General features: G+C 39.3%; 1 protein-coding gene across 2 annotated transcripts in view; it reads right to left on the bottom strand.

Moving 5' to 3' along the window:
* The window catches only part of REV1 (REV1 DNA directed polymerase), a 59,126-nt gene extending 44,209 nt beyond the window's left edge, over positions 1–14,917 (bottom strand). For both annotated transcript variants that reach the window (XM_065891044.1, XM_065891045.1), the window contains exons 1-3: positions 14,867–14,917; positions 13,404–13,530; positions 2,282–2,450 (exon numbers count right to left, since the gene is read on the bottom strand). In XM_065891044.1, the coding sequence (XP_065747116.1) occupies positions 2,282–2,450; positions 13,404–13,530; positions 14,867–14,917 (347 nt within the window). The remainder of the gene's footprint in view (positions 1–2,281; positions 2,451–13,403; positions 13,531–14,866) is intronic.
* Between the last annotated feature and the right edge of the window lie 10,346 nt (positions 14,918–25,263).

Below are 25,263 nucleotides of genomic sequence, written 5' to 3'. Positions count from 1 at the left end.
ACCGCATTAGCCCTGCCTTCTCATATACAACATAAAGCAAATAAGCCACATAACCATGATTCCAAAGTCACTTCAGGGGCTTCCCTGGTGGCACAGTGGTTGAGAGTCCGCCTGCCGATGCAGGGGACGCGGGTTCGTGACCCGGTCCGGGAAGATCCCACATGCTGCAGAGCGGCTAGGCCCGTGAGCCATGGCCGCTGACCTTGCGCATCCGGAGCCTGTGCTCCGCAATGGGAGAGGCCGCAATGGTGAGAGGCCCGCGTACCGCAAAAAAAAAAGAAAAAAACAAAGTCACTTCAGTTACTTAAAAACAGATAATTAAGCCTGACTTCAAACTAAAATAAAATCCATTAAGGTGTATTTTATAACTTGTAACTGTCTCAGGTGCATTTTTTATTGTATTATCTCTCTAGCAGCATTCAGCACAAGAAAGAAGAGCAGGTATAAAGAAAGAGCTGTAATGAAGACCACCATTTTCTAAGCAAGTCAAGTCCCACCCAGCAAGAGCTCTTTTCACCACCGCTTTCCTTACCCATGGATCTCCCCCACCCCCTCCAAAGCCAAAGTAATATCCCCAGATCAAAATCCTTGCCCAGGCACAATGAAAGGATCGTCTTTAAGTGACAACACACAGTTACACTCTGGAATGATACTAACTTCTTATACTGAAAACTTCACAATTTACTTTTAAGAAGACACACAGCTAAAAGCTAGGTTCATTAATCCTATATAATGAATGGACAGTGGCTGGGTCCTGGGAACATAGCACAAAGATGTTCTAGGGATGGACCTTCAACTTAATCTGCCAAGGCTTAAAAAACCCTAATCTATAAGAATATTTGGCTTTCCGGAAGACAAATGCACTTTGACCTTTTGGAATTTATTTTCTGATACTCGGTGATGTTTATAGAATAAAAATAAAATAACAACAGTAGCTTCTTACATCTTATGCCTCTACAACGTACAAGGCATTGTGCTAGGTAGTTTGCACGAATTATTCCTAGTTGTCACATAACCACAGCGGGTAGACAGCAGCCTTCTTTTACAAATGAGGAAACAAGGTTCAGAATGGCTGCGTAACTATTCCCATTACACAAGATCACAGGGACCCTGAATTGCTGAGTTGGGGTGTGAACCCAGGTATGTCTCCAGAGCCCAAGCACAGCCTTTCCACTATAATACGTTGCCTCTCGCGAGTCTATGCTATGTCTGCTATACAGAGGAACAGAACAATTCTAATTAGTTTTTAAAAAATTTTTGGTCGTGCCACGTGGCATGTGGGTTCTTAGTTCCCCAACCAGGGATCGGAACCACACTCCCTGCACTGGGAGCATGGAATCTTAACCACTGGACCGCCAGGGAAGTCCCGAAACCTAACAATTCGAAATCTACTGAATAAATTAATGGAAGGTGTCAGAATTAATGAAATATAGGATAAGAAAAAAGCTCGGCAGTTGACTTAAAAAAACATAATTTCTAAGTTTGTTTCATTAACACTCCATTATACAGTCTGACCATTCTCTCATATACTGATTACAATCTATTCATAAAATTATGATTTTAACATTTTAACTTTCATAAATCTAGCAATCACTCATATGTATTATATATGAATCACTCAAGTTCTGGCTCATCACCAAGGTTCTAGATGACATATTTAACCTTAGGAAGTTAGTATGAATGGCCAGCACTGATTTACAACACACCAATTCCAAACCAACAGCCAAGGAGCCACACTAACTGAAAAGCAGGTACTAATAATACTGCAAACTGCCACCCACTCCTAGTATTCCGGGTGCACGTTACCCTGATCTTCCTTCTTCCCCCACAGCATGTACTGACTTTTAACATATGACATAAATTTACTCATATACTGTTTATTATCTGTTTCCCCTTATAAAATGTAAGCTCCAAGAGATAGGGGAGGGACTCTGTTTTGCTCACTGATGTATTTCCCAAGTACACAGAACACTGCCTACTCGTAACAGGTGCACAAATATTTGCTGAGTGAACAGCATGCTTTGTCAACCCCTCCCATCGCTGCTTCCTGCCACTCACTTGAGTCATCTCCCTTAATTCCTGGGAGCTGACGTTGCAAGAACACTAACGTCAAACCCCAGGCCACCCGAATCATCACGCGAGGCTAAGGAGCACAGTGGTGTTTCTTAAGACATGGATTACTCTCCACCCTTAAGAGGCAATACAAGTTAGATAAGGGTTTATAACAGAAAAAGTATTCCAGTTTTTAAAACTCATTAATTTAATTAAAAATTAAACTTACCTTTCCACAATCCATTCTGGTCGAATTACTTTTTCTCCCTTTAACTCTTTAATTTTGGCATTAGGAAGATTTGTGGCAATGATGTGTGTTGTTTTGGATCTGGAATAATACACATGATATTGGCCTCCATGCAACATCATTAGCTTTCTCAATTCTTCAGCAGATGGATCTGTAAAATTAATAATAAAACATGTTAAAAGTTTTACATTAAGAAAGTAGAGCCCTAGCTGAACAATCCCTTAAACAGGATGATTTAAAGAACGTACCACTGGTACACCTTCTCCTTGGCTGTGTTGCCAGTAAGCAAAGTTGGGAGGAAAATCACAAAGTGATAGAGCTATTTTGCCTTAGCACATCCGACTATCCTGGCTGCTAAAGGCACAGTCAACCAACACAAAAACATCTACTGCCAAGCAATGCCCAGAAAAGCAGATAGGCACCCGAGTAATGAATTAAATACTGATAATAGAGCAAATATTTAAAAAATTTCAACCACATTTAGCTATATTGACCTTGACATTTTTATCTTATGTTTAAAAATACTTACTATGAGCACACTTACTGTAGAGCTTATTAGACTTTACTCCTGTGAAGCTTAATAACTTAAACTTTTATTTAAAAAATATAAGGGCTTCCCTGGTGGCACAGTTGTTAAGAATCTGCCTGTCAATGCAGGGGACACGGGTTCGAGCCCTGGTCTGGGAAGATCCCACATGCCGCAGAGCAACTAAGCCCGTGCGCCACAACTACTGAGCCTGTGCTCTAGAGCCCGCGTGCCACAACTACTGAAGCCCACACACCTAGAGCCCGTGCTCCACACAAGAGAAGCCACCGCAATGAGAAGCCCACACACCGCAATGAAGAGTAGCCCCCTCTCGCTGCAACCAGAGAAAGCCCGCATGCAGCAACAAAGACCCAACACAGCCATAAACAAACAAACAAACAAACAAATAAATAAATGTTTCTTTCAAAATGTGTAAAAAGATGATTGGCTTAAAAATTTTTTTTAAATAAATAAAATAAAAAATATAAAAAAAGTTAAAAAAATTTTACTCCGTTTCCTAATACGAACTTGTATCAAAGCCAAAAAATAAAGTTAACCAAAACAAAATAAGAATTGCAGACCAAGAAGCACTGTTTTTTCCCCCAATTTTGTTTCAGATTATTTTATTCTTAATAAAACTATAGAAAAATATCTTAACCAAGAATCAATGTGGTTTATGCTTTCCTATAAAAAAATGTCTGACTCACTAAAGTTACGTTATGACAGGCATTACTAGTATCACATGAAACTAATTATTTTCAATAGCTTCTCTATTTCTTTCACCTATTAATCTAAGGGAAACTCTGTACCACACTTCTCCTAGCAACAGCTGTACCTGGGGGTGAGGCTGGGGGTGGCCTCCACAGGAGACTTGTGTATCTACTTTGTTATTCAAGCAACAGATTTTCTTTAAACACAAATGATACAGGACCAAGTATTTAAATAAGTACTTTTATTATAATAACTATCTAATTCAGTGAGTTTTGGTCTTTAGAAGAAGAAATACGTTCCCTCTATACCGATTTTGGTAAGAGTTTTTATCATGAACAGATGTTGAATTTTATCGAACACTTTTTCTGCATCTATTGAGATGCTCACGTGGTTTTTGACTTTTCTTTTGTTAATGGGGTGTATCACACTGACTGACTGATTTGTGTATGGTGAACCATCCTTGTGACGCTGTGATGAATCCAACTTGGTCATGGTATATGATCTGTTGTGTTGTTGGATTCGGTCTGCTAATATTTTGTTGAGAATTTCTGCATCTATATTCATTAAAGACATTGGCCTGTAGTTTTCATTTCTCCAAAGAAGACATAGAGATGGCCAACAGACACATGAAAAGATGCTCATCATCACTAATTATTAGAGAAATGAAATGAAAATCAAAACTACCATGAGGTACCACCTCACACCAGTCAGAATGGCCATCGTCAGAAAATCTACAAACAATAAATGTTGGAGAGGATGTGGAGAAAAGAGAACCCTCTTACACTGTTGGTGGGAATGTAAATTGGTGTAGCCGCTACAGAGAACAGTATGGAGGCTCCTCAAAAAACTAAACATAGAGTTGCCATATGATCCAGCAATCCCACTCCTGGGCACATACCCAGACAAAACTATAATTCAAAAAGATACATGCACCCCTATGTTCACAGCAGCACTATTTACAAAGCCAAGACATGGAAACAACCTAAATGTCCATCAACAGAGGAATGGATAAAGAGATGTGGTATACAAACACACACACACACACACACACACACACACACACACACACACAGTGGAATATTACTCAACCATAAAAAAGAACAAAATAATGCCATTTGCAGCAGCATGGATGGACCTAGAGATTATCGTACTAAGCAAAGTAAATCAGAAAGAGAAAGATAAATATCATATAATATCGCTTTATGTGGAATTTAAAACACAACACAAATGAACACATCTTAAAAACAGGAACAAACTCACAGACACAGAGAACAGACTTGTTGTTGCCAAGGGGGAGGGGGGTTGGGGAAGGAAAGATTGGGAGCTTGCAATTGCAAACCAGTATATATAGGATGAATAAACAACAAGGTCCTACTATATAGCACAAGAAACTGTATTCAATATGCTGTGATAAACCAAAATGGAAGAAAATATATATAACGGAGTCACTTTGCTGTATAGGAAAAATTAAAACAACATTGTAAATCAACTATACTTCAATAAAATATATTTACAAACTGAAGAAGCAAGCAAGCTAACAAAGCACATACAGACGTGCCAGGTTTGATTACTTCTTGTTAAATGCTTACAGCGTAGAATTCATCTGTTGTTACTGACCGCACCTACTGGAGATGCTCAGTAAAAATATGTTAACCACATATGCAAGCCACATATATAAGTTTTTCTAATTGCCTCATTAAAAATAGTAAAAAATTAATTTTAATGTTTTTATTTAACTCAATAAATCCAAAATATTATCATTTCAGCATGTAATCAATATATAAAATTGGGATATCTCACACTCTTTTTCTCATACTAAGTCTCCAGAATACAGTATATATTTTGCATTTACAACACACCTCTATTTAGACTAGTCATATTTCAAATGCTTATTAACACACATGGCTAGTGGCTACCAAATTGGATAGCGCACTGGAAAGAGAAATGAAAACAACTTTCAAACAAAATTAATTCAAAATTCATAATTGAAGGTTTTCAGGGGCTAGGGATCACGAAAACTAAACTAGAGCATCATAATGACTTCACATACAATAGTGGAAACTGAACATCTGGCCAGTCAGGAATCTACAGTTTACTTTCTTTCTCTCCCTAAGATTAAAGCATTTGCTGATAAACAAAACTGATAAACCTCTAGCCAGACTCAACAAGAATAAAAGAGAGAGGGCTTCCCTGGTGGCGCAGTGGTCGAGAGTCCGCCTGCCGATGCAGGGGACACGGGTTCGTGCCCCGCTCCGGGAAGATCCCACATGCCGCGGAGCGGCTGGGCCCGTGAGTCATGGCTGCTGAGCCTGTGCGTCTGGAGCCTGTGCTCCGCAGCGGGAGAGGCCACAACAGTTAGAGGCCCACGTACCGCAAAAAAATAAAATAAAATAAAAAAATAAAGATGCTCAACATTACTAATCATGAGAGAAACACAAATCAAAATCCCAATGGAACATCCTTTTAAACCAAAATTCTTAGCTCCTCAGCATCCTGAATGAGGTTTTTACAAAGGAGACCAACTTCAGACAAAAGAGGACTGTAACACGGCAACATTTTCAAGTTTTAATAGATCTAAAAACAGGTTCTAAAACGCATCTTATAGGTTGAACAACATATACACCTTTCTTTTCTATGTTACATGTATCCTTTCTTGACAAAACACAAGATACATCAAAGAACATGGATCAACAAGAAAATAAGTTTTACTTAAACTGTATTTCTTACTGAATAGGACTGTGCAATTTTTAAAACTTACAGGTATCTTGGAAAGAAAGCTTTGCAAATCTCTAACACTCATGGTCCATAATACTCCTACTGCTAATTTTACAGAACATTCTTCGAGAATATTCTGTATGCAATCAAATTTTAGCATTAACTAAAACCAACCACAGAAAGTAAGAGACAGGCAAGCACAGAAAAGGTAAAAGGCACATATTAAACACTGGACCACGATTTAGGCCTAAAGCTCCACATGTGAAATTCCACCACAGCAAACGCCATCACATAACATCAGAACAGCCACTGAAGACCACTGTGACGTCTCTGGACACAGCTTATAAAAGAGTTTTGCTCATCTGGTTAAAACACATTCTATAAACAAAGTTTTAAAATCTTGTGCAAAAGCTTTCCTTGATAGATCTCTATTGAGAAAACAGTCATCATGTGTACCGTTTCATCCTGCATGTCCAAAGAACTTGATTAAATCTTGGCTGTGTCACATACATGCTAGACAGAAGTAAGCCAATGGCTGCTTATACCTCCTTTGGTCTTACAGTAGTTAATATCTTTCATTATTTCATTTGAGTCTCACGATCCTATAAATTAGAAAGATAATTTAGCATAGTTTACTGATGAGGAAAATTAGATGACTTGTGCACAATCACCTAGCTATTGTGCAGACCCCTTTGTCTTCTGACCCCTGGCCAATACTCTTTCTCCAGTAGCCATGCCTACTCTCTTTTCTCCTCTCCTCCCTAAGTACAGCAGACTTACAAAATTCAACTAAAAGCCACATACACTCAACCAAGTAAAAAGCAAAGAAACGTCTCAAAAGCCTAAAGAACACATTTTTGAGTACCTAACAGGTGCAAATACCTATCAGACACAGGCAAAATTACAGGGGGTGGTAGAAATTAATACAGTAAGTCTCTCCCATGTAGGAGGTTAAATTCCTACATCCCTGGATTCACACCATCAGTCTCACAGGAAACAGGAGGAGATGCTATGTATATATTCGTAGAAAATAATTCCTGGAAGGTATCCATTTCAAAAACTTAGATTAGAGCATTAAATGGACTCTTTTCCTAAATCACCATATTCACATGCTCAGAAAATTATCAATGTTAAGGTTACGTTTTCAAACAAATCCCTACCACTTCAGATATAAGTCTGTTATACTTGTATATCCCCTTGTTTCATTTTGCAAATCATACCCAAGCCTGCCCTGCTTTTCCACAAACTTCAGCAGTGCCAAAGTCACCAGACCTGGTCTCTTATCCACCTACTGAAAAAAGCAGAAAATTACCAGAACGTCTCTTTCCATATTCACTGTCCTGATCCAACTCCACAGAAGAGCAATTACAGCTCCCTAGATTTGAAGCACTAGCTCACCTGGAGAGCTTTCATCAAAATAAACATGCCCAGGGCCTATTTCCCAGAGATTACAATTCAGTTAAGCCTAGAGTGTGGCCCATTTCTTATTTAAAAACTACCCATTTGGGCTTCCCTGGTGGCGCAGTGGCTGAGAGTCTGCCTGCTGATGCAGGGGGATGCAGGGGACACGGGTTCGTGCCCCGGTCCGGGAGGATCCCACATACCGCAGAGCGGCTGGGCCCGTGAGCCATGGCCGCTGAGCCTGCGCGTCCAGAGCCTGTGCTCCGCAACAGGAGAGGCCACAACCGTGAGAAGCCCGCGTACCAAAAAAAAACACAACAAAAAACTACCCATTTAAGAAAACTAAGTTGAATTAGCGTATGAGTGAACACATTTTAACAGTCAAACATCAAACACATTTTGTGTTTAATGTACAAACACAGAACTCTGCTATTCATTCGTAGGCTCAACTAACATTTATTGAGAATCTTACAATGTGCCGGGCAAGCTTCTAGGCCCTGGCACTCTCGGCTGTGCTCCACAGCACTTTTATTTCACTGGGCAGACAGAAAGTAAGCCAGATAAATACCAGTTCAGGAGAAAATAAATTCTATGAAGAGAAATGAAGCTGGATAAGGGATTAGAAAACAACTGCGGGGCAAGATACATGTATTTTACATAAGGCTGGTCAGGGAAAGTCTCCTGGAGAAGGCAACATCTGACAGAGCTCGGAGGGATGAAGCCCTGGAGGAGGAGCTAATGGAGGCCCCGCAGTGTTCTCTCAGATCCACATCCGGCCAGCGGCACCACACACAACGGGCTCTCGGACTCCCCCAAACTCAGCACATAAGTAAGACCTGGCAATACAAGACAAAACTCAGGTGTCAAAAGTAAATGTTTCTAGCAATAATGCTATGAAATGTATATTCTGTGGACCAGTTTAAGGAAGGAGGCAAATCTAATTTAACTGGGTCTTAATGCATGAATATGACTCCAGTTCACAGAAGTGAGGGAAGCAAGAGCACAAACAGCAGCACAGGAAAGAGGAAGTACAAAGACAAATCTCAAATATCAGAATAATCCTGCTGACCAAAATGAGAGAATATAAAGGTGAAAATGGAGGTCAGGGTTAGGACAAGAATGCCCTTACCCATTTTCGTCTAAAAAACACCTTATTTATCCAAGACCAGTTCAAAAAGTCAGTTCTTCTATGAAGTAATCACTCTAACCCTCAAAGGCAATTACTTCTATGTTGCCACCCACTTGGCTCTGTTCACGTCTAATGCCCAGAGATTACTTTGTCACAAAATCCACATTCTCCATCACTGTCATCTCTGTTCAAACATAGTACCTAACACACAAGCAGCATACAAAATATATTCGTTGAATTAATTAACACAGAGTAAAATGGGATGAAAGGTCCAAAGATTGGAAAACTTAATAGAGTAAAGATGTCAATTCTCCCTAAATTGAGATATAGGATTAATTTAATTCCTATCAAAATTTCAGCAAGGTATCTATTTTGTAGACACAGAAAAGCTTCTTCTAAAGTTTATGTGGAAAAGCACAGGTCCTAGAAAATAGCTAAAACAACCTTTCCAAAGAAGAATTAAATGGCAATGATCACTGTACCCAGTATTATGGCTTACTATATAGTACAGAGGTACAGTAATCAAGACCATGTGGTACTGGTGAAAAGACAGACACATGTGTCAATGGAATAGAACATGGAACCCAGAAATATACCCACCCAAATATGTCCAGCTGATTTTTGGGCAAAGTACACAAGTAATCCAATGCAGGAAGAATGGCCTTCTCAACAAATGGTGCTAGCAAGTGGATATCCACAGGCCACAAACAACAAACAAAAATATTCAAATGGACCATGAACTTAAAAATTAAACTTATAAAATTTTTATAAAAAATAGGAGAAAATCTTTGGGATCTAGTACTAAGCAAAGACTTTTGACTTGAAAGCACAATCCATAAAAGGAAAGACTGATAAACTGGACCCCAACAAAATTAAAAACTTTTGTTCTGCAAAAGACCATGTGAAGAGGGTGAAAGACAAACCACAGACTGGGAGATAATACCTGCAAACCACACATCTGACAAGGAGTAGTATCTAGAATTATATAAAGAACTCTCGAAATTCAACAGTAAAAAACCAAACAATTCAATTGGAAAACAGGCAAAGGACATGTACAGACATTTCACTGAAGAGGATCTACAGGTGGCAAATAAATACAGGAAAGGATATTCAACATCTTTAGCCATCAGGCAAATGCAAATTAAAACCGCCAGGAGATACCACTACACATGTATTAGAATACCTAAATTAAAACAAACAAAAAACCCAACCTGTCTGTACAAAATGCTGGTGGGGATGTGGAGCGACTGGAATACAAATTAAAACCACAAAGAGATTATTACTACATACCTATTAAATTTTTAAAATAAAAATCACTAAATGCTAGCAAGGACACAGAAAGTGGATCACTCATAAATTGCTAGCGGGAATGTAAATAGTACAGCCACTGGGAAACAGTTTTGCAGTTTCTTAGAAAAAAATGAAACATGCAACTACTATATAACCCAGCAATTGCACTCTTTATGTTCACACAAAAAACTGTACACACGTGTTCACAGCCAAAAAGAGGAAATAACCCAGAAGTTCTTAAATGGGTGAACAGTTCAACTGTGGAGCATCCATACCATGGAATAAAAATGAAAAAATTACTGATACACACAACAACTTGGATGACTCTCCAGCGTATTATGCTGAGTAAAAAAGCCAATCCCAGAAGGTTATATATTGTATCTTCTATTTACGTAACATTCTTGAAATGAAAAAAGTAGAGGAATGGAGGCCAGACTAGTAGCTGCCAGGCTGAGAGCAGAAGGGAGTCGGTATGGCTCCACAAGGGAGGCAGGAAGGATCCTTGTGTGAAAAGGTTCTGTGTCTTGACCGTATCAATGTCGGTTTCCTGGTTGATACAGCACCATCTTCTAGAGCAGCGGTCCCCAACCTTTCTGGCATCAGGGACTGGTTTTGTGGAAGACGGTTTTTCCACGGAGGGGTGGGCTGGGGGGTGGTCCGGGCGGTAATGTGAGCAATGGGGAGCGGCAGACAAAGCTTCACTCACGCACCAGCCACTCACCTCCTGCTGTGCAGCCCGGTTCCTAACAGGCTGCGGACGGGTATCGGTCTGGGGCCCCGGAAGCTGGGGACCCCCGCTCTACAAGATGTTACATTGGGGGAAACTGGGCAAAGGTTCATGGTCTCTATTTTTTCTGCATGTGGTTCTACAGTCAAAATTTTTTTTTAATTAAAAAAATGAGATAGAAGGCAAAGAAGTTATTAACCTTCGAAAGGAAAAGATGCTGTTTGGGAGAAAAAGAGATGAGAGAATGGGTTAACAGAGGCAGAGTAGCCAGAAGATGGGGGAATCTTATCTCTAAACTCAAGTTCAAAGCTAATTGTGTTGGAAGGGATGTGGGTTACCAAAGAGAAGTTCAGATGGCAGAACTAGGAGCTTTAAAGGAATTAAGAAGACTTGGAACATCAGTTCAAGTCTATGGGGAGCATGAGTAAGAACCAACAACACAGGATTCCCTACTTGTCTCACTGCATCTACAGCACTATTCTTTTCATGCTGATTTATCACAGAGACTGTTAGATTCTGTTTTATCTATAAAGTAGTCACTAAAAGTGAAAATTTTTCTAAAAAATTGTAGCACCACAACTTGCACGTCCCTATGAAATTCAACATAAAGGAACTTTACTTAGGGCTTCCCTGGTGGCGCAGTGGTTGAGAGTCCGCCTGCTGATGCAGGGGACACGGGTTCGTGCCCCGGTCCGGGAAGATCCCACATGCCACGGAGCGGCTAGGCCCGTGAGCCATGGCCGCTAAGCCTGCGCGTCCGGAGCCTGTGCTCCGCAACGGGAGAGGCCACAGCAGTGAGAAGCCCGCGTACCACAAAGGAAAAAAAAAAAGGAACTTTAAAGAATTGCAATGTAATCCTAACAATAACAAGAATAAAAATTAACTCTATCTTAAAGAAAAGGATAGGGATAATAATAGGTCCAAAAGAGAAAATGTCTTACAGTCACATAAAAATTAGTGATGAAAGTAAATTAGAATTCCAGATTCTCAACCATGGTAATGATTACTACAATATTCATTTTTTTCTGCCTCACACAAAGAATCTTTTTTTCTTCCTCTTATGTAAATAAGGGTGCCCTCGAAAACTGGGGACTTCCAAAACTTGCTGATGTAACAAGCAATGTTTATTTCTTAACACCTTTAGTCTTTTATAATGCATCTCAGGAAGGTCTGTGGAGCTTGAACGTTCTAAGATGCCTAAGTAGAAAAGGTGCATGTGAATTTTCCCAAAGTTGCACCACCATTCGTTTTGAGATAACATTCTTAGACTAAATTGTCAATCACGCCTGCTAAAACTCAACCAGGCAACTGTATCAGCCAAATTAAAACTTAACTTTAATCAACAAGTACCCCCTGAGTGGTTATACCCATCACTGTACAGGCACCATGGACACAACAGTAATGAAAATGTGGAAATGAAGCTCTTGCTCTTGTCTAGTAAACAGGCAACTACAATAAGATCTAATAAATGCCAAGATGTGAATAAATACAAGGAGCCAGAGCCCCAGAGAACCTTGAGAAGCCACCCCCACCAGGAGCAAGACAATCAGACAACCGAGGGGGAGTGCTAAACGGAGACCCTAAAAACGAGCGGGTATCAGCCGACTGAGAAGTGGGGAGGAAATACCGTTAACTGACCAACACAAGTATTTATAGCCATTCACCTCAAAAAACACAAGAAAATGATCTTAAGAGGAGAGGAATCCTGAAGAGAATAAAAAGAAAACTTTGGCAGTAAAATCTGACAGCCAACAGACAAGTGGTAACTGACGGGGCAGATCAGAGAAAGGTAAGATCTGAAAGATGAGCTGGCTGTGTGGAGACCCAGAAGACACTGCTTGGTGCCAGTGAAACCAAGAGAAACTCGTGAAAACAGAGGCACTGGGCACCTCCAAGAGTGGGCTTGTGGACAGGTTGTAAAACAGGAAGCTCACGGCTGAAACTGTGAATTAGAATTCCAGAACTCTCCAACTCACAGTGAAACACTATCCTGTCCCTTCCAGATACTGGACTCGATGACAACAGGCACAGCAGGAGGGGAGAAGGGATGGAGAGGAGGAAAGAACACAGCAGGGAGATTAAATGGCACTCTACTCCCTAAACAGTGAGATTCCTGGCCCTCTCCTTCCCTCCTGGCAACCAGGATGCCAGCAGCTGGGTTTACACCCTTCTCTAGGCAAGAGTCTGGGAAACCTGACACACACACTCCACCCCCTCCTCCACCAGCCCAAAAGGACCTCTGGATAATTACAGCTGAAGATTCACCAATGAAGTGGCCCTACCAGATCCCCCTCTATTGAAGCTCACAGTTTAGAAGCCCCATACGTGTGATGAGTTGTTTAAGCAGGAGGATCCTAATTTTTCATTTTAAACCTCACTTGACTTTAAAAAACTATGTGCTTTGATAAAATTTAAAATAAGACAACGGCAGGCACAGGAGGAGGGAAAGGAAACATGAAGGAGGGGTATCTAAGCAGAGGGTTTTACTTTTACCTTTTTTATATACAAAATAAATAATTAAAAACAGAATTTAAAACAAATCGCTCCCAATCCTAATAAAAGTACATGCCAAAATGGGGTACCTAAAAAGTAAAGAGTACTCAACCTGTATATCCATTAACATAGATGGCGACTCCACTAAAAATTGTAGATGAAGCTCCATCCTTCTGTATAGCAGCATCTGATCGAAACTGTTGCTCCAATTTCTGGACCTTGGCAGCCATATACCCACCCTACAATTAAAGAAAAGGTAAACTAATCACAAAAGTTTTATTTTTCTTCCCACCCTCCCCTTTTCAGAAAGAAATTTATATTTAAAAAAATAATAATAAAAAGGCCTTACTCTGTGCTAGTAACCAAGGTATAAGGATGACATAAGGTATAATGATAAACATGAACCATAATGCAAGGCAATAAAACAGGCAGGTCAAGGGAGAGTTTTTCCCTCTGTCAACTCAATGTTTAATAATTCTATCACATTGTTACAATGGTAAAAGTTCCGTTAAAAGAGGGAAAAGGTAAGTCAAGGTTAATAAGTGTAATGCCACAAAATATTGTTCTTATCTACAAAATCAAGCAAAAGTTATACCAAAGCTTAAATCAATTAAAAATTTGACAAGTGGTCAGTAAGAATATATTTTGACTGGCTTCCACCATCTTCTGTGTATGTGAAGCTTAAGATTAATAAGTTCAAGTAAAATGAAGCAGTTTGACAAACCAGTAAAGTCTTCCATACATGCAGATAAGAATACAATAAATGATTCAGTGGCTCAATTCTGGATCTAATCAATCTGTTTGGTAGTACTACTAATATTCATAACACCAACCTCAAAAAGAATATAAAAACATTATTATTTTTGCTAAAGACCTTGACAAATCTATGAATTCAGCCACACCTTTCCTGAACGTCGAAATAATTAAGGTTAATCGATTAAGACCCTATCAATTTTACTATATCAATAAGGTTTTTAGAATAAAGCTGTAGGTGTCTAGAAGTGGTATATATATTTTTCCAAAATGGAAATGACTTCATTGTTTTTGATTACTCAAATATTACATGCTGTCAAAATTTTAAGAAAATTTAAATTAGCTATGATCCCATTCATTGCTAACATTTTGGGATCTTACTTTCAAAGTTATTTCTGTGCCTCAGAACACAGAGGTTTTACACAAATAGGATCATATGTAATAACAGTCCTTTATAATACACCCTTTTAGTTAAGGCCATCTTGCCAGCTTAAGAAATATACAGCTAAATGATGGGTGTACACTGTTCCACGGTATAGAGATAATCCCCTATTACTGGATATCTACGTTTTAATGTTTTTCAGTATTATTAGCAATGCTGCAATAAAATTATCATACAATAAATTCTGTGCACCAGAACATTTATTTCCTCAGGACAAAATTTCTCAAAGTTTAAGCTTTCAATACACTGTGAAAACACAGAGTTGGTGTCTAAAGTGATTTACAATTTAGAAAACGCCTTCAACCACATTATAAACTAAAAGAAGAATGAAAAATACCTAGACAGTTCAATATAATTATTTTTATTCTTTTAAAACACACCCATTTTTCCCAGTCATCCTCAGCTCGCTTCCTCCATCCACCTCGTCTCATGGTGGAGCTTCTGTATTAGGGGAAGAAAGAAATATATCAATTTCGTGACAAAAGGTACTACTAATTGATATCTTATTTCAATATCAAGAAAAATGAGAAATTAACTTCAAATGTTCAATTCATAAAAGTTCAAAATATCATACCGAGGAAACTTTTTCCGAAGCAGAGCATTCTCTGGCCTCACAAGTGAAATCTGTTCCCCCCGAAACTCCTGACAGCTAAGTATCAGGTTTTAATTATAACTATTGTAAATTTTAATTTCAACAGGAAAAACTTTTATGCATTTCTGGGCATCAATCCTAACACCTTCTTATGTAAAACATCACCAAATCCAACTAACGTACTGTGCTTACTTAACATTAATTAATGTTAATGGAACCTAAGAAAACATTTTCCTTCATGCACTGCCCTATAATATGGCTCTTAAATTCTGTCTTTGCTATTACAGACTGCACACTTAGAAGTACAGTCATAGTGTAATTCATCTATTATGCAAAAATCCTAAAAGAAGTCAATCAAAGCAACTAGGGGACATGATGCAGAAAGACTATCACCAATAATAAATTGGTAAATCTGGCACTCTCCTTAAGGCAACGCATGACCAACTATACCATGAAGCCACCAAAATGGCTCATCTCAAGTGTCAGCTGGCTTAGTGGTGAGCAAGGTATAAATCAAAGCAGGCATTATATGAAATTCCTTGTGAAGTCAAATTCTTCTAACCCAAACGGCTACATCTTGGGACATGACTGCATTATTCTTCACAAAATTAATATGACCTCCAATTAAGTATTTTTCTTCTAGTAATTATATAGGTTAATATCAAAGGGTTACCATACACCATTGGAGAAGCCTTATACATTATCCAAGATAAACTGGCTTTGATATGCTTTAAAAAAATCTTTTATTGAATAACATCTTAAGATAGCCACACTTTATCCACACACATCAGCAGATATTTTCTTTCAAATATTTCTATTCTTAGTATATACAGGATTTATAATTTCTCCTTGCTGACTTTATATTAATTATGAATTTTTACTGTCTACTCTTAATAGGTGACTGAAAGACATGCAGAGAGTCAGAGTTGAGTCCAACAGAGAGACAAGGGGCAGGTGGAAAGGGCTGAGAACAGGAGGCAAAGTGATGAACCCTGATCAGGTGCTGTGGATGCTGGCGGAGAGAAGGGCTGCTTTGCTTTGTTTTGCCTTTTTAAGTTTGACGAAGGTAAGGGCATGGCTACCCAATGTGTTCACCCTGAGTCCCAGGAATGCCATCAGTGCTGTTCAATACTTCTTCTGATTTCAAGAGGCTCACTTTGTCCAGTACCTCAAGACCTCTCCCTTATCTTAAAGGAGTCTGGGAAATGTGTTAACACACAGTTCTTGACTTCAGTATAAACTCTGACTCTGCACATCTGCTCTTACAAGTAAAGCGTGTGGGTGTTCTGGCCACTGTACATTAAGAATGCACACTCACAAAAATTATCTGCAACTATTAATCTGCTAAATGAACATAAATTAAAGAACAAAATACATTTAAAAAGTTTACTTCATCTGGCCATCTACTTAAAAGCCTCATTTATTTAAGATCTACCAGGTACCTATTGCAAAAGGCCAATATGAAAATCTTTATCCATAGTTTAATGAGGGTAGAGCAGTATGAAACAAAATCATTTTTTAAAAAAAGTTTTAAAGGTTCTTCCCCCATTCCAAAGTAAAAGAGCTATCCCAGCCAAATGTTTAAAGTTTTGAAAAGTGAAAGGAATGAAGGACTGAAGATGTAATTTCATCCAATTTCAAAGAATATAATTTGACCTATGAACAGCAAACTCCTATTGGTGCAGGATTCAATTAAGATCAAGAAAAGGAAAAAAGAAATAAACATATTTCATTTTACACATTCAAATTCTACTTTTGAGAAAATCCCATAACAAACAGTGAACTAGGTAATTTGCACCTACCCTCCCGCTGAGGAGGAGGAAAGCTAGACAAAACATAGTTTTAAAAAACTGCCTCAAGACACAGAAGGCCTAGCAAATAATGAAAAATCACTGAGCCAAGATTCAGATGACAGAGGAGACCTGCCACCTCACATCATCTCCCCAAACTGGGAGACCCTTTCCCTCTGAGAAATCTGGCAATTCTCAAGGAGTGGCTGAGAACACACACAGAGCTAAGGCAACAACAGCTAGGGCTCCCTTCCTAGGACACAGCTCTCACACCTGGGCGTAGGACCCCAGGATCAGAGTAAACTGGAGGCAGGCCTGCCCCAGGTCATCTCAGTCTCCGAAAGCAGATGCAGGTGACCCCAGGCTGCCCCATGAGTGCCCCACGGCACCTGGCAGAAGGAAATGTGGATCCTCTCAGGATGAGACAACTTCCTAAACTTCATACATTTCTACAAATGAGTTTGCAAATATAGTATCTAGTACACAAATAAAAATCACCAGGCACACAAAGAAAGATCACATGAACCAAGAGGAAAAAAAAAACCAACAACAAACAGACCTACAGAGACTCCAGATACGGAATTTAAGGTAGACTTTAAATTAATCAAGCTTACTCTGCTCAAAGAGGGAAAAGACAAATTTCAGTATATCAGTAAAGAACTGGAAAATATTAGAAATAACTAAACGGTGACTCTAGAATTGAAAGATACAATATTAGAAATTAAGAACTTAATAAATAGATAAAACCAAAAAAAACCGAAAAACAAATAAAAGCATAACTGGGGGCTTCCCTGGTTGAGTGGTTGAGAGGCCGCCTGCCGATGCAGGGGACACGGGTTCGTGCCCTGGTCCAGGAAGATCCCACATGCCGCAGAGCGGCTGGGCCCATGAGCCATGGCCACCGAGCCTGCACGTCTGGAGCCTGTGCTCCGCAACGGGAGAGGCCACAACAGTGAGAAGTCCACGTACCGCAAAAAAAAAAAAGCATAACTGTAATAAGTCAGAAGAAAATGTCCAGATAAAGCACAAAAGGACGGAGAATATGGATGGGAGAAGAGACACCAGGGATACATGAGAAAGTCTAATTTAAATAAATTGGAGGGAAAAAGGAGAAAAACATAAGTTATATTTAAAGAAATAATGACTAAAACAGTCTAAAACTGATTAAAGATATCAAGCCACAAATTCAAGAAGCCCAATGAGCCCCAAACAGGAAAAAATAGAATCTATATCTAGACATATAATAGTAAAACTATGAAAAACTGAAGACAGAAAAAAAACATCTTAAAAGCTGCCATGGGTAGGAAAATCAGAGATTCCAACAAAATACTCAAAGGAGCAGCAATTAAACAGACAGCTGTGTTTTCAACAGAGCCAGAAGACAACAGTGCTGAAAGAATATGATTACTAACTTAGAATTCTAAGCCCAGAGAAATATTCAATCAAGAAAGATGAAATAAAGGCACTTTCAGGCAAATAAAAAGAGGTTAATGCCACCAGCAAACTTGTCTAAAGGAAATTCTAAAGGATATCCCTTAGATAGAAGGAAAATTCTCTAGGATGAACCATCAAAAATACAGAAAAAAAACCCAACAAGGTAAACAATACACATTTGGATAAATCAATGTTAAAAACGGACTGAATAAAACTACAATGACAATCAATCTGTTATTGTTTGTAGCATAATACACAGCATACGTGAATCAAAAGATTATGAATAAAAGACTAGGGGTGAGAGACTTATTTCTAATCCAGGCTCTGCCTCTAACTAGCTTCATCAATCTCTGGTAAATCTCCATCTCTCTGAGTCTCAATTACTATCTTATCCGGCTCTCTCACTATCAGACGTTTGGGTAGTTGACTACTAGAGTTCCCTTTGGTGCTCTACACAAGACATACTGAAGAACTATTTTCAGAAACTAAACATAAAAAATTAAAACTACTATATTCACATATTTTAGTAATGTATTTCAATTTCAGAAATTTGATTATGTAACAACTTTGATGTTCTACATGTTTATTTATATTTTTAAAAATGTATCCCAGAGAAGATTTAAGGCAGCCTGTCCTATCAAATCCATTTAAATAATCTATATGTAGATTAAGATGGCCTATGACAATGGATTAGGAGTAAAAACCTAACTGTAAAACTGGTCTTTGCTGAATACTAGGAGTAGCAATTAATCAGCCCTGTCACTGCTAGATGACATCAGTTGTGTAATTTTCTTCTGTCCAACAGCAGATGCTAGATAGTTCAGTTAGGGTTAGGGTTACAACCGTAACCCTACACAATGTTCCGAATTACAATGTGTCCTCTTGACTAACCCTGCTCACTAAAAAGAGAATGCCCTTTAACAACAGCCATCCAATTATCAAGCCAGACTTGCAAATAAAAACTGCCTTCTAGTTTTCAGATGAAACTCTTGCAGACTGGGTTCCCAGTCTAGTTCCACAGTGCGAGATGGCCTTGAGGAAAGTGATAAACATTTCAGAGACGGTAATTCATAACCTAAAATAACCTACTAACCTCGTCTTATCCAAGCATTAATGTAGAAGCCAATTTCTGGGTTTTTAAAAATTAGTTTAAAAAAATGAATAAAGAATGAATTCATGTATGCAAAAGTACCCTGATTCCTAGTATTTAGGGTAGTCCCTGAATAAACATTAGCTACTACTATACAAATCTACCTTGCTAGGCCACAGAGTGAAAATCAAATGAGACCACCTATGTGGAAACCGTTTGAAGACTATAAAATACAAACGTTGTTATTTTAAATAAGCTATCTCTGGTCTACAACACAATAGATTCAGTGACTCAAGACCTGGGCTCTAATGCCAGCCCAACTGTGCTGCCTGGCTACATGACCTGGGATGAGTCCAACAGCACCGTGGACTCCTCAGCTATAAAACAAAGTCTGCTTAGTGCTCCTCGGAATCCCACGGGCTGTGAACTGTAGTCAGGGTGGATGTGTGGGAGGAAACAAGAGTTGGGGGTAAAAACAGCAAGCAGGGACGGTTCCACTCCCTAAACCCACTGCAACTTTAGCAACCCTGCTTTTTTAAGTTTCAGATTACTTGGGGGGTCTGATTAAGATAGTCTTAAAAGAAAAAGCTCAAATTGAAAAAGCCTGAGGGACTTCCCGGGCGGTCCAGTGGTTAAGAATCGTCTTGCAATGCAGGGGACGCCGGTTCAATCCCTGGTCAGGGAACTAAGATCCCACATGCCGTGGGGCAAGGAGAGAGCCCGTGCAATGCAACTACTGAGCCCACGTGCTCTGGAGCCCACGCATGGCAACAAAGAGCCTGCGTGCTGCAACTAAAGATGCTGTGTGCTGCAACTAAGACCCGATGCAGCCATAAATTAATTAATTAAAAAAAAAAAAGACTGAAACCAAAACTAATGAACTAAAAACTAAGCCTAAAGACTTCGGCTCTGTTCTGTGTTCCTATATGTGACTCTACAAAATGTGCTGGATATGTCCCAGCCCTTGAAAGGTTCTAAGCTAAACGCACCTATACCTATTAGGCCTCAAGTAATGAAATTAGAAAGACACCACATGAGAGGCATCATTGCAGTCCCACCCCGCCCCCCATGTCTACACAGAACAGCAGCTGCCAGAGGAGGCAAGTGCAAGGCAAACAGGAGAGCAGCTCTGTGAGCCCAGGGACCCTGGGTGCCCACAATGCAAAAGATTTCCTGACTCTCTCATGCTCTCCACAGGGATGTTCAAAACGCTATGAAGAGTGCCAGGAAGATCCTGCTTACTAAAAACTATATAGAAATTATTGATGCACACTTTCCCACAACTCAATTTCATATTTGCTGGCACGCACTGTCACCAGTTCACTCTGGACTTCCAATGTGCATCTTAAGAGGTTAGTCAAATCCCACTAAAAAGAACTTCATTCTGTCTTCTTTACTATGATTACTGGTAGATTTTAATATCTCCCCACAGAATGATACTAATCACCAAGAGAAATCATTTTCATGCTAAAGTGCTATTTATCTATTTGTAATAGAATTATTAACATTGTAAGGTTCTGAACAGTTCATCACACACCAGAAAAATTCCCACTACATACACAGAAAATGCCCAAATACATATTCGTCAGTGTTAATCTGTTGCTTTCATATTCATAACTCTCAAGTATATTGACTATTAAGTAATGAAAGTGAGTGGCTTTTATTCAGTCTCATTAATCTAGCCATATGTACATGTATGGGTTTATCTTATCTTCATTTAACAGTTACTTAAGAAATAGTTGCTGACTGTTGGTGGGAATGTAAATTGAAACAGCCACTATGCAGAAGAGTATGGTGGTTCCTTAAAAAACTGAAAATAGAACTACCATATGACCCAGCAATCCCACTACTGGGCACATACCCTGAGAAAACCATAATTGAAAAAGATACATGCACCCCAATGTTCATTGCAATAGCCAGGACATGGAAGCAACCTAAGTGTCCATCGACAGATGAATGGATGAAGAACATGCAGCACATATATACAATGGAATATTACTCAGCCATAAAAGAAACAAAATTGAGTTATTTGTAGTGACGTGGGTGGACCTAGAGTCTGTCATACAGAGTGAAGTAAGTCAGAAAGAGAAAAACAAATACCATATGCTAACAACTATATATGGAATCTAAAAAAAAAAAAAGGTTCTGAAGAACCTAGGGGCAGGACAGGAATAAAGACGCAGACGTAGAGAATGGACACGGGGAGGGGGACGGGCAAGCTGGGACGAAGTGAGAGAGTGGCATGGACATATATACACCACCAAATGTAAAACAGATAGCTAGTGGGAAGCAGCTGCATAGCACAGGGAGATCAGCTCAGTGCTTTGTGACCACCTAGAGGGGTGGGATAGGGAGGGTGGGAGGGAGATGCAAGAGGGAGGAGATATGGGGATATATGTATATGTGTAGCTGATTCACTATGTTATACAGCAGAAACTAACACACCATTGTAAAGCAATTATACTCCAATAAAGATGCTAAAAAATAAATAAATAAATGGGCCACACTCTTCAAAATGTTAAAAAAATTAAACAAGAAAAAAAATTTATCAGGAAAAAAAGAAATAGTTGCTGAATGAACTGGAATACAGAAATGAATACACAATGGAAGAATGAATGTGCATATTATGGTAGCATACTCATCCATGAATGCTCCACAAATGCAGAGAAAAGAGCGCGCAGCCACACAGACCATCACCAGGCAAGGCCAAAATAAAGCAAGTTTACTTGCAGCTCCCACCACATCGCTGCTCAACACCTCTTTTTTCCTTCTTCAGGGCCTCCTCCTCTACCTTAGTTAGCTGTCAATTCTCTGCTAACAATTAAGAAACTGCTTAATAACTGGCTTAAGGTATGACCCATCCCAGGGACCTGTGTATTTAAAAGGACTTCTCTAGGACCATTCAACGGGGGAAAGCACCGTCTTTTTGACAAATGAAGTTGGGAAAACTGAATATCCACAGGCAAAAGAATAAAGTTGGACCCTTAACATACACCATATACAAAAATTAACTGAAAATGGATCAAAGACCTAAATGTAAGACCTAAAACTATGAAGCTCTTAGAAGAAAACATAGGAGAAAGCTTCATGACATTGGATTTGGCAATGATTCCTTGGATGACACCAAAGCATAGGCAACAAAAGAAAAAAATAAATTGGACTATACCAAAATTTTAAAATGTGCATCAAAAAGTGCATCATCAACTGAGCAAAAGGCAACTCCCAGAATGAGAGGAGATATTTTAAAACATCTACCTGAAAAGGGACTAATATCCAGAATATATAAAGAAGTGCTACCACTTAATGAAAAACAAATACACTGATTAAAAAATGGACACAAAATTTAAATAGACATCTCTTTGAAGAAAATGTACACATGGCCATTAAGCCTATGAAAGATGCTTAGCACCACTAACCATTAGAGAAATGCAAATTGAAACCACGAGGTAACATCTCATACCATTAGGATGGCTACAATCCAAAAAACACAAAATAAGTGTTAGCGTGCATGTGAAAAAACTGGAACTCTTGTGCACTGTTGGCGGGAGTGTCAAATGGCGTAGCCACTACAGAAAATGCTATGGTGGTGCCTCAAAAAATTAGAAATAGCACTGCCGTATGACCCAGCAATTCCACTGCTGGGTATACCCAAAAGGCTTGAAAGCAAGGTCTCAAGATATTTGTACACCCACGTTCACAGCAGCATTATTCCCAAATGCCAAAAGATAGAAGCAACCCAAGTGTCCACTGATGGATGAACAGATAGACAAAGTGTGGTATATACATAAAGTGGAACACTATTCAGCCTTAAAAAGGAAGGTAGTAGGGCTTCCCTGGTGGCGCAGTGGTTGAGAGTCTGCCTGCTGATGCAGGGGACACGGGTTCGTGCCCCGGTCCGGGAAGATCCCACGTGCCGCGGGGCGGCTGGGCCCGTGAGCCATGGCCGCTGAGCCTGCGCGTCCGGAGCCTGTGCTCCGCAAACAGTGAGAGGCCCGCGTACCGCAAAAAGAAAAAAAAAAAGGAAGGTAGTATTAAAAAAATAAAATTCAAAAAAAAAAGGAAGGTCATTCCAACAAATGCTGCAACATGGATGGACCTCGAGGGCATTATGCTAAGTGAAATAAGCCAGTCACAAAAAGACAAATGCCATATTATTCCGCCTATATAAGGTATCTACAGTGGTAAGATTCACAGAGACAGAAAGCAGAAGGGTGGCTGCCAGGGGCTGGGAGGGCAGGGAGCTACTGTTTAACAGGTACAGTTTCAGTTATGCAAGATGAAAAGCATTCTGGGAAGACAGATGGTGGTGATGGTTACACAACAGTGTGAACATACTTAATGCCACACTTAAAAATGGTGAAGATGGTAAATTGTATGTTATATGCATTTTACCACAACTAAAACTTTTTAAAATATATTTTTAAAAATAAGCAAAGAAAGTTTAAAAAAAGGACTCTGACACTGGCAACTGGGTTCACAGGGACTGGTCAGCTGCAGGGAAGCGGGTAACCGGGATGTCCACTGAGGATACAAAGCTCAGAAGCAGGCCGTTCTTCTCCAGAACACCTGTATAGCACATGTGGGATTTTTTTCCTGGGGAGGGCAGTGGGAGGCCATGTGCAAAACTAATTTACTAGGGCCAAGTATCCCCCTCACGAGTGACAAAGTAAACGAAGTGCTAGGACACAGTCACTGACAAAGTTTAACAAAGCTGCTCCACTGGGCTCTCATCTGTCCTTAAATGCTGAAGGCTTCAACACCAGATAAACAGCTGTTTCGAGGTTTTGTTTTGGTTCAACCTTAGAGACCATCATTGTCTAAGGCTATGGTTCTCAGACCACTGAAGCTATTAGAGCACAACGGAGATTCTTGAATTTCAGAACCCAGGGAAGCAGAACCTTCTTCCAGACCCACCTACATACTACTCAGGTTTTGACTTTGAAGAGACTTTCACCAAGGTATTAAAAACAACCATCAGACACCTGTGTGAAGGGCATTATTGTGCCTTTGTAACAATCTTTTGTCTTCACCATATACTGGTTTTTAGGGATTCTAAACCGAGCTGACAAGTTTATATCGTAATACAGCATGTATTTCATGTATTTAAAATACCTTTGAAAAACATATAAAAATAAAACGTCAAGATATTTAGACCAAACATTATTCCTAGTGTAATAGAACCCTTAAAAATTTTTTTTTAACCTGGTCTCTTCACCTTCAGTATACTGAAGCATTTTCCTATTATCAATTTTTTATGCACAGTTAAACAATTCCTGTACTATATGATACCATTTTGATCAACACCAAACAAACACAGACTTCAAAGAACTTTAACCCACCAAATAAAAGGGGCTACAATATACACAGCACTCTCTAAACAACGAATTATACATGTGGGTACTGAAGCCTTTTCTAGAACTGAGTCTGATCTATCTTTTCTTGAGGCATTCTCTATTGCCCTCCAAATTCATGATTTGTGTTTATACACTGCTTTGCGTGTTTTCGGTATTCAGTCTTGTTAAGTGTTCCTTTTCAAAAATAGTTTTTCCTTCTCGATTTATAAAAGCACTATATGTTTACTGCATAAAACTGAGAAAATGCAGGAAACAGAAAAAGGGAAGGGAAAATTACCACATTCCCACCTTCTTTTAAAAAATTCACCTGTTGACTGACACTTTACATTTCCTTTTTTTCAGTACTCCTTAAATTTTTAACATTTAAATTTAAAAAATTTCAACACACCGCTATATCTTACATTTCCATAGTGCTTTTATTTTTCCAAGGGGTTCTTACATATCCTATTTATCTTGACAACACATCCATGGAGTAGGCAGGCCAAATACTAGCTATTTTGCACATAGGCGCCTTCTA

Source organism: Phocoena phocoena, chromosome 14 (assembly GCF_963924675.1).
Source record: "Phocoena phocoena chromosome 14, mPhoPho1.1, whole genome shotgun sequence".
Lineage (NCBI taxonomy): Eukaryota > Metazoa > Chordata > Mammalia > Artiodactyla > Phocoenidae > Phocoena > Phocoena phocoena.
This window is presented reverse-complemented; position numbering and strand designations above follow the sequence as displayed.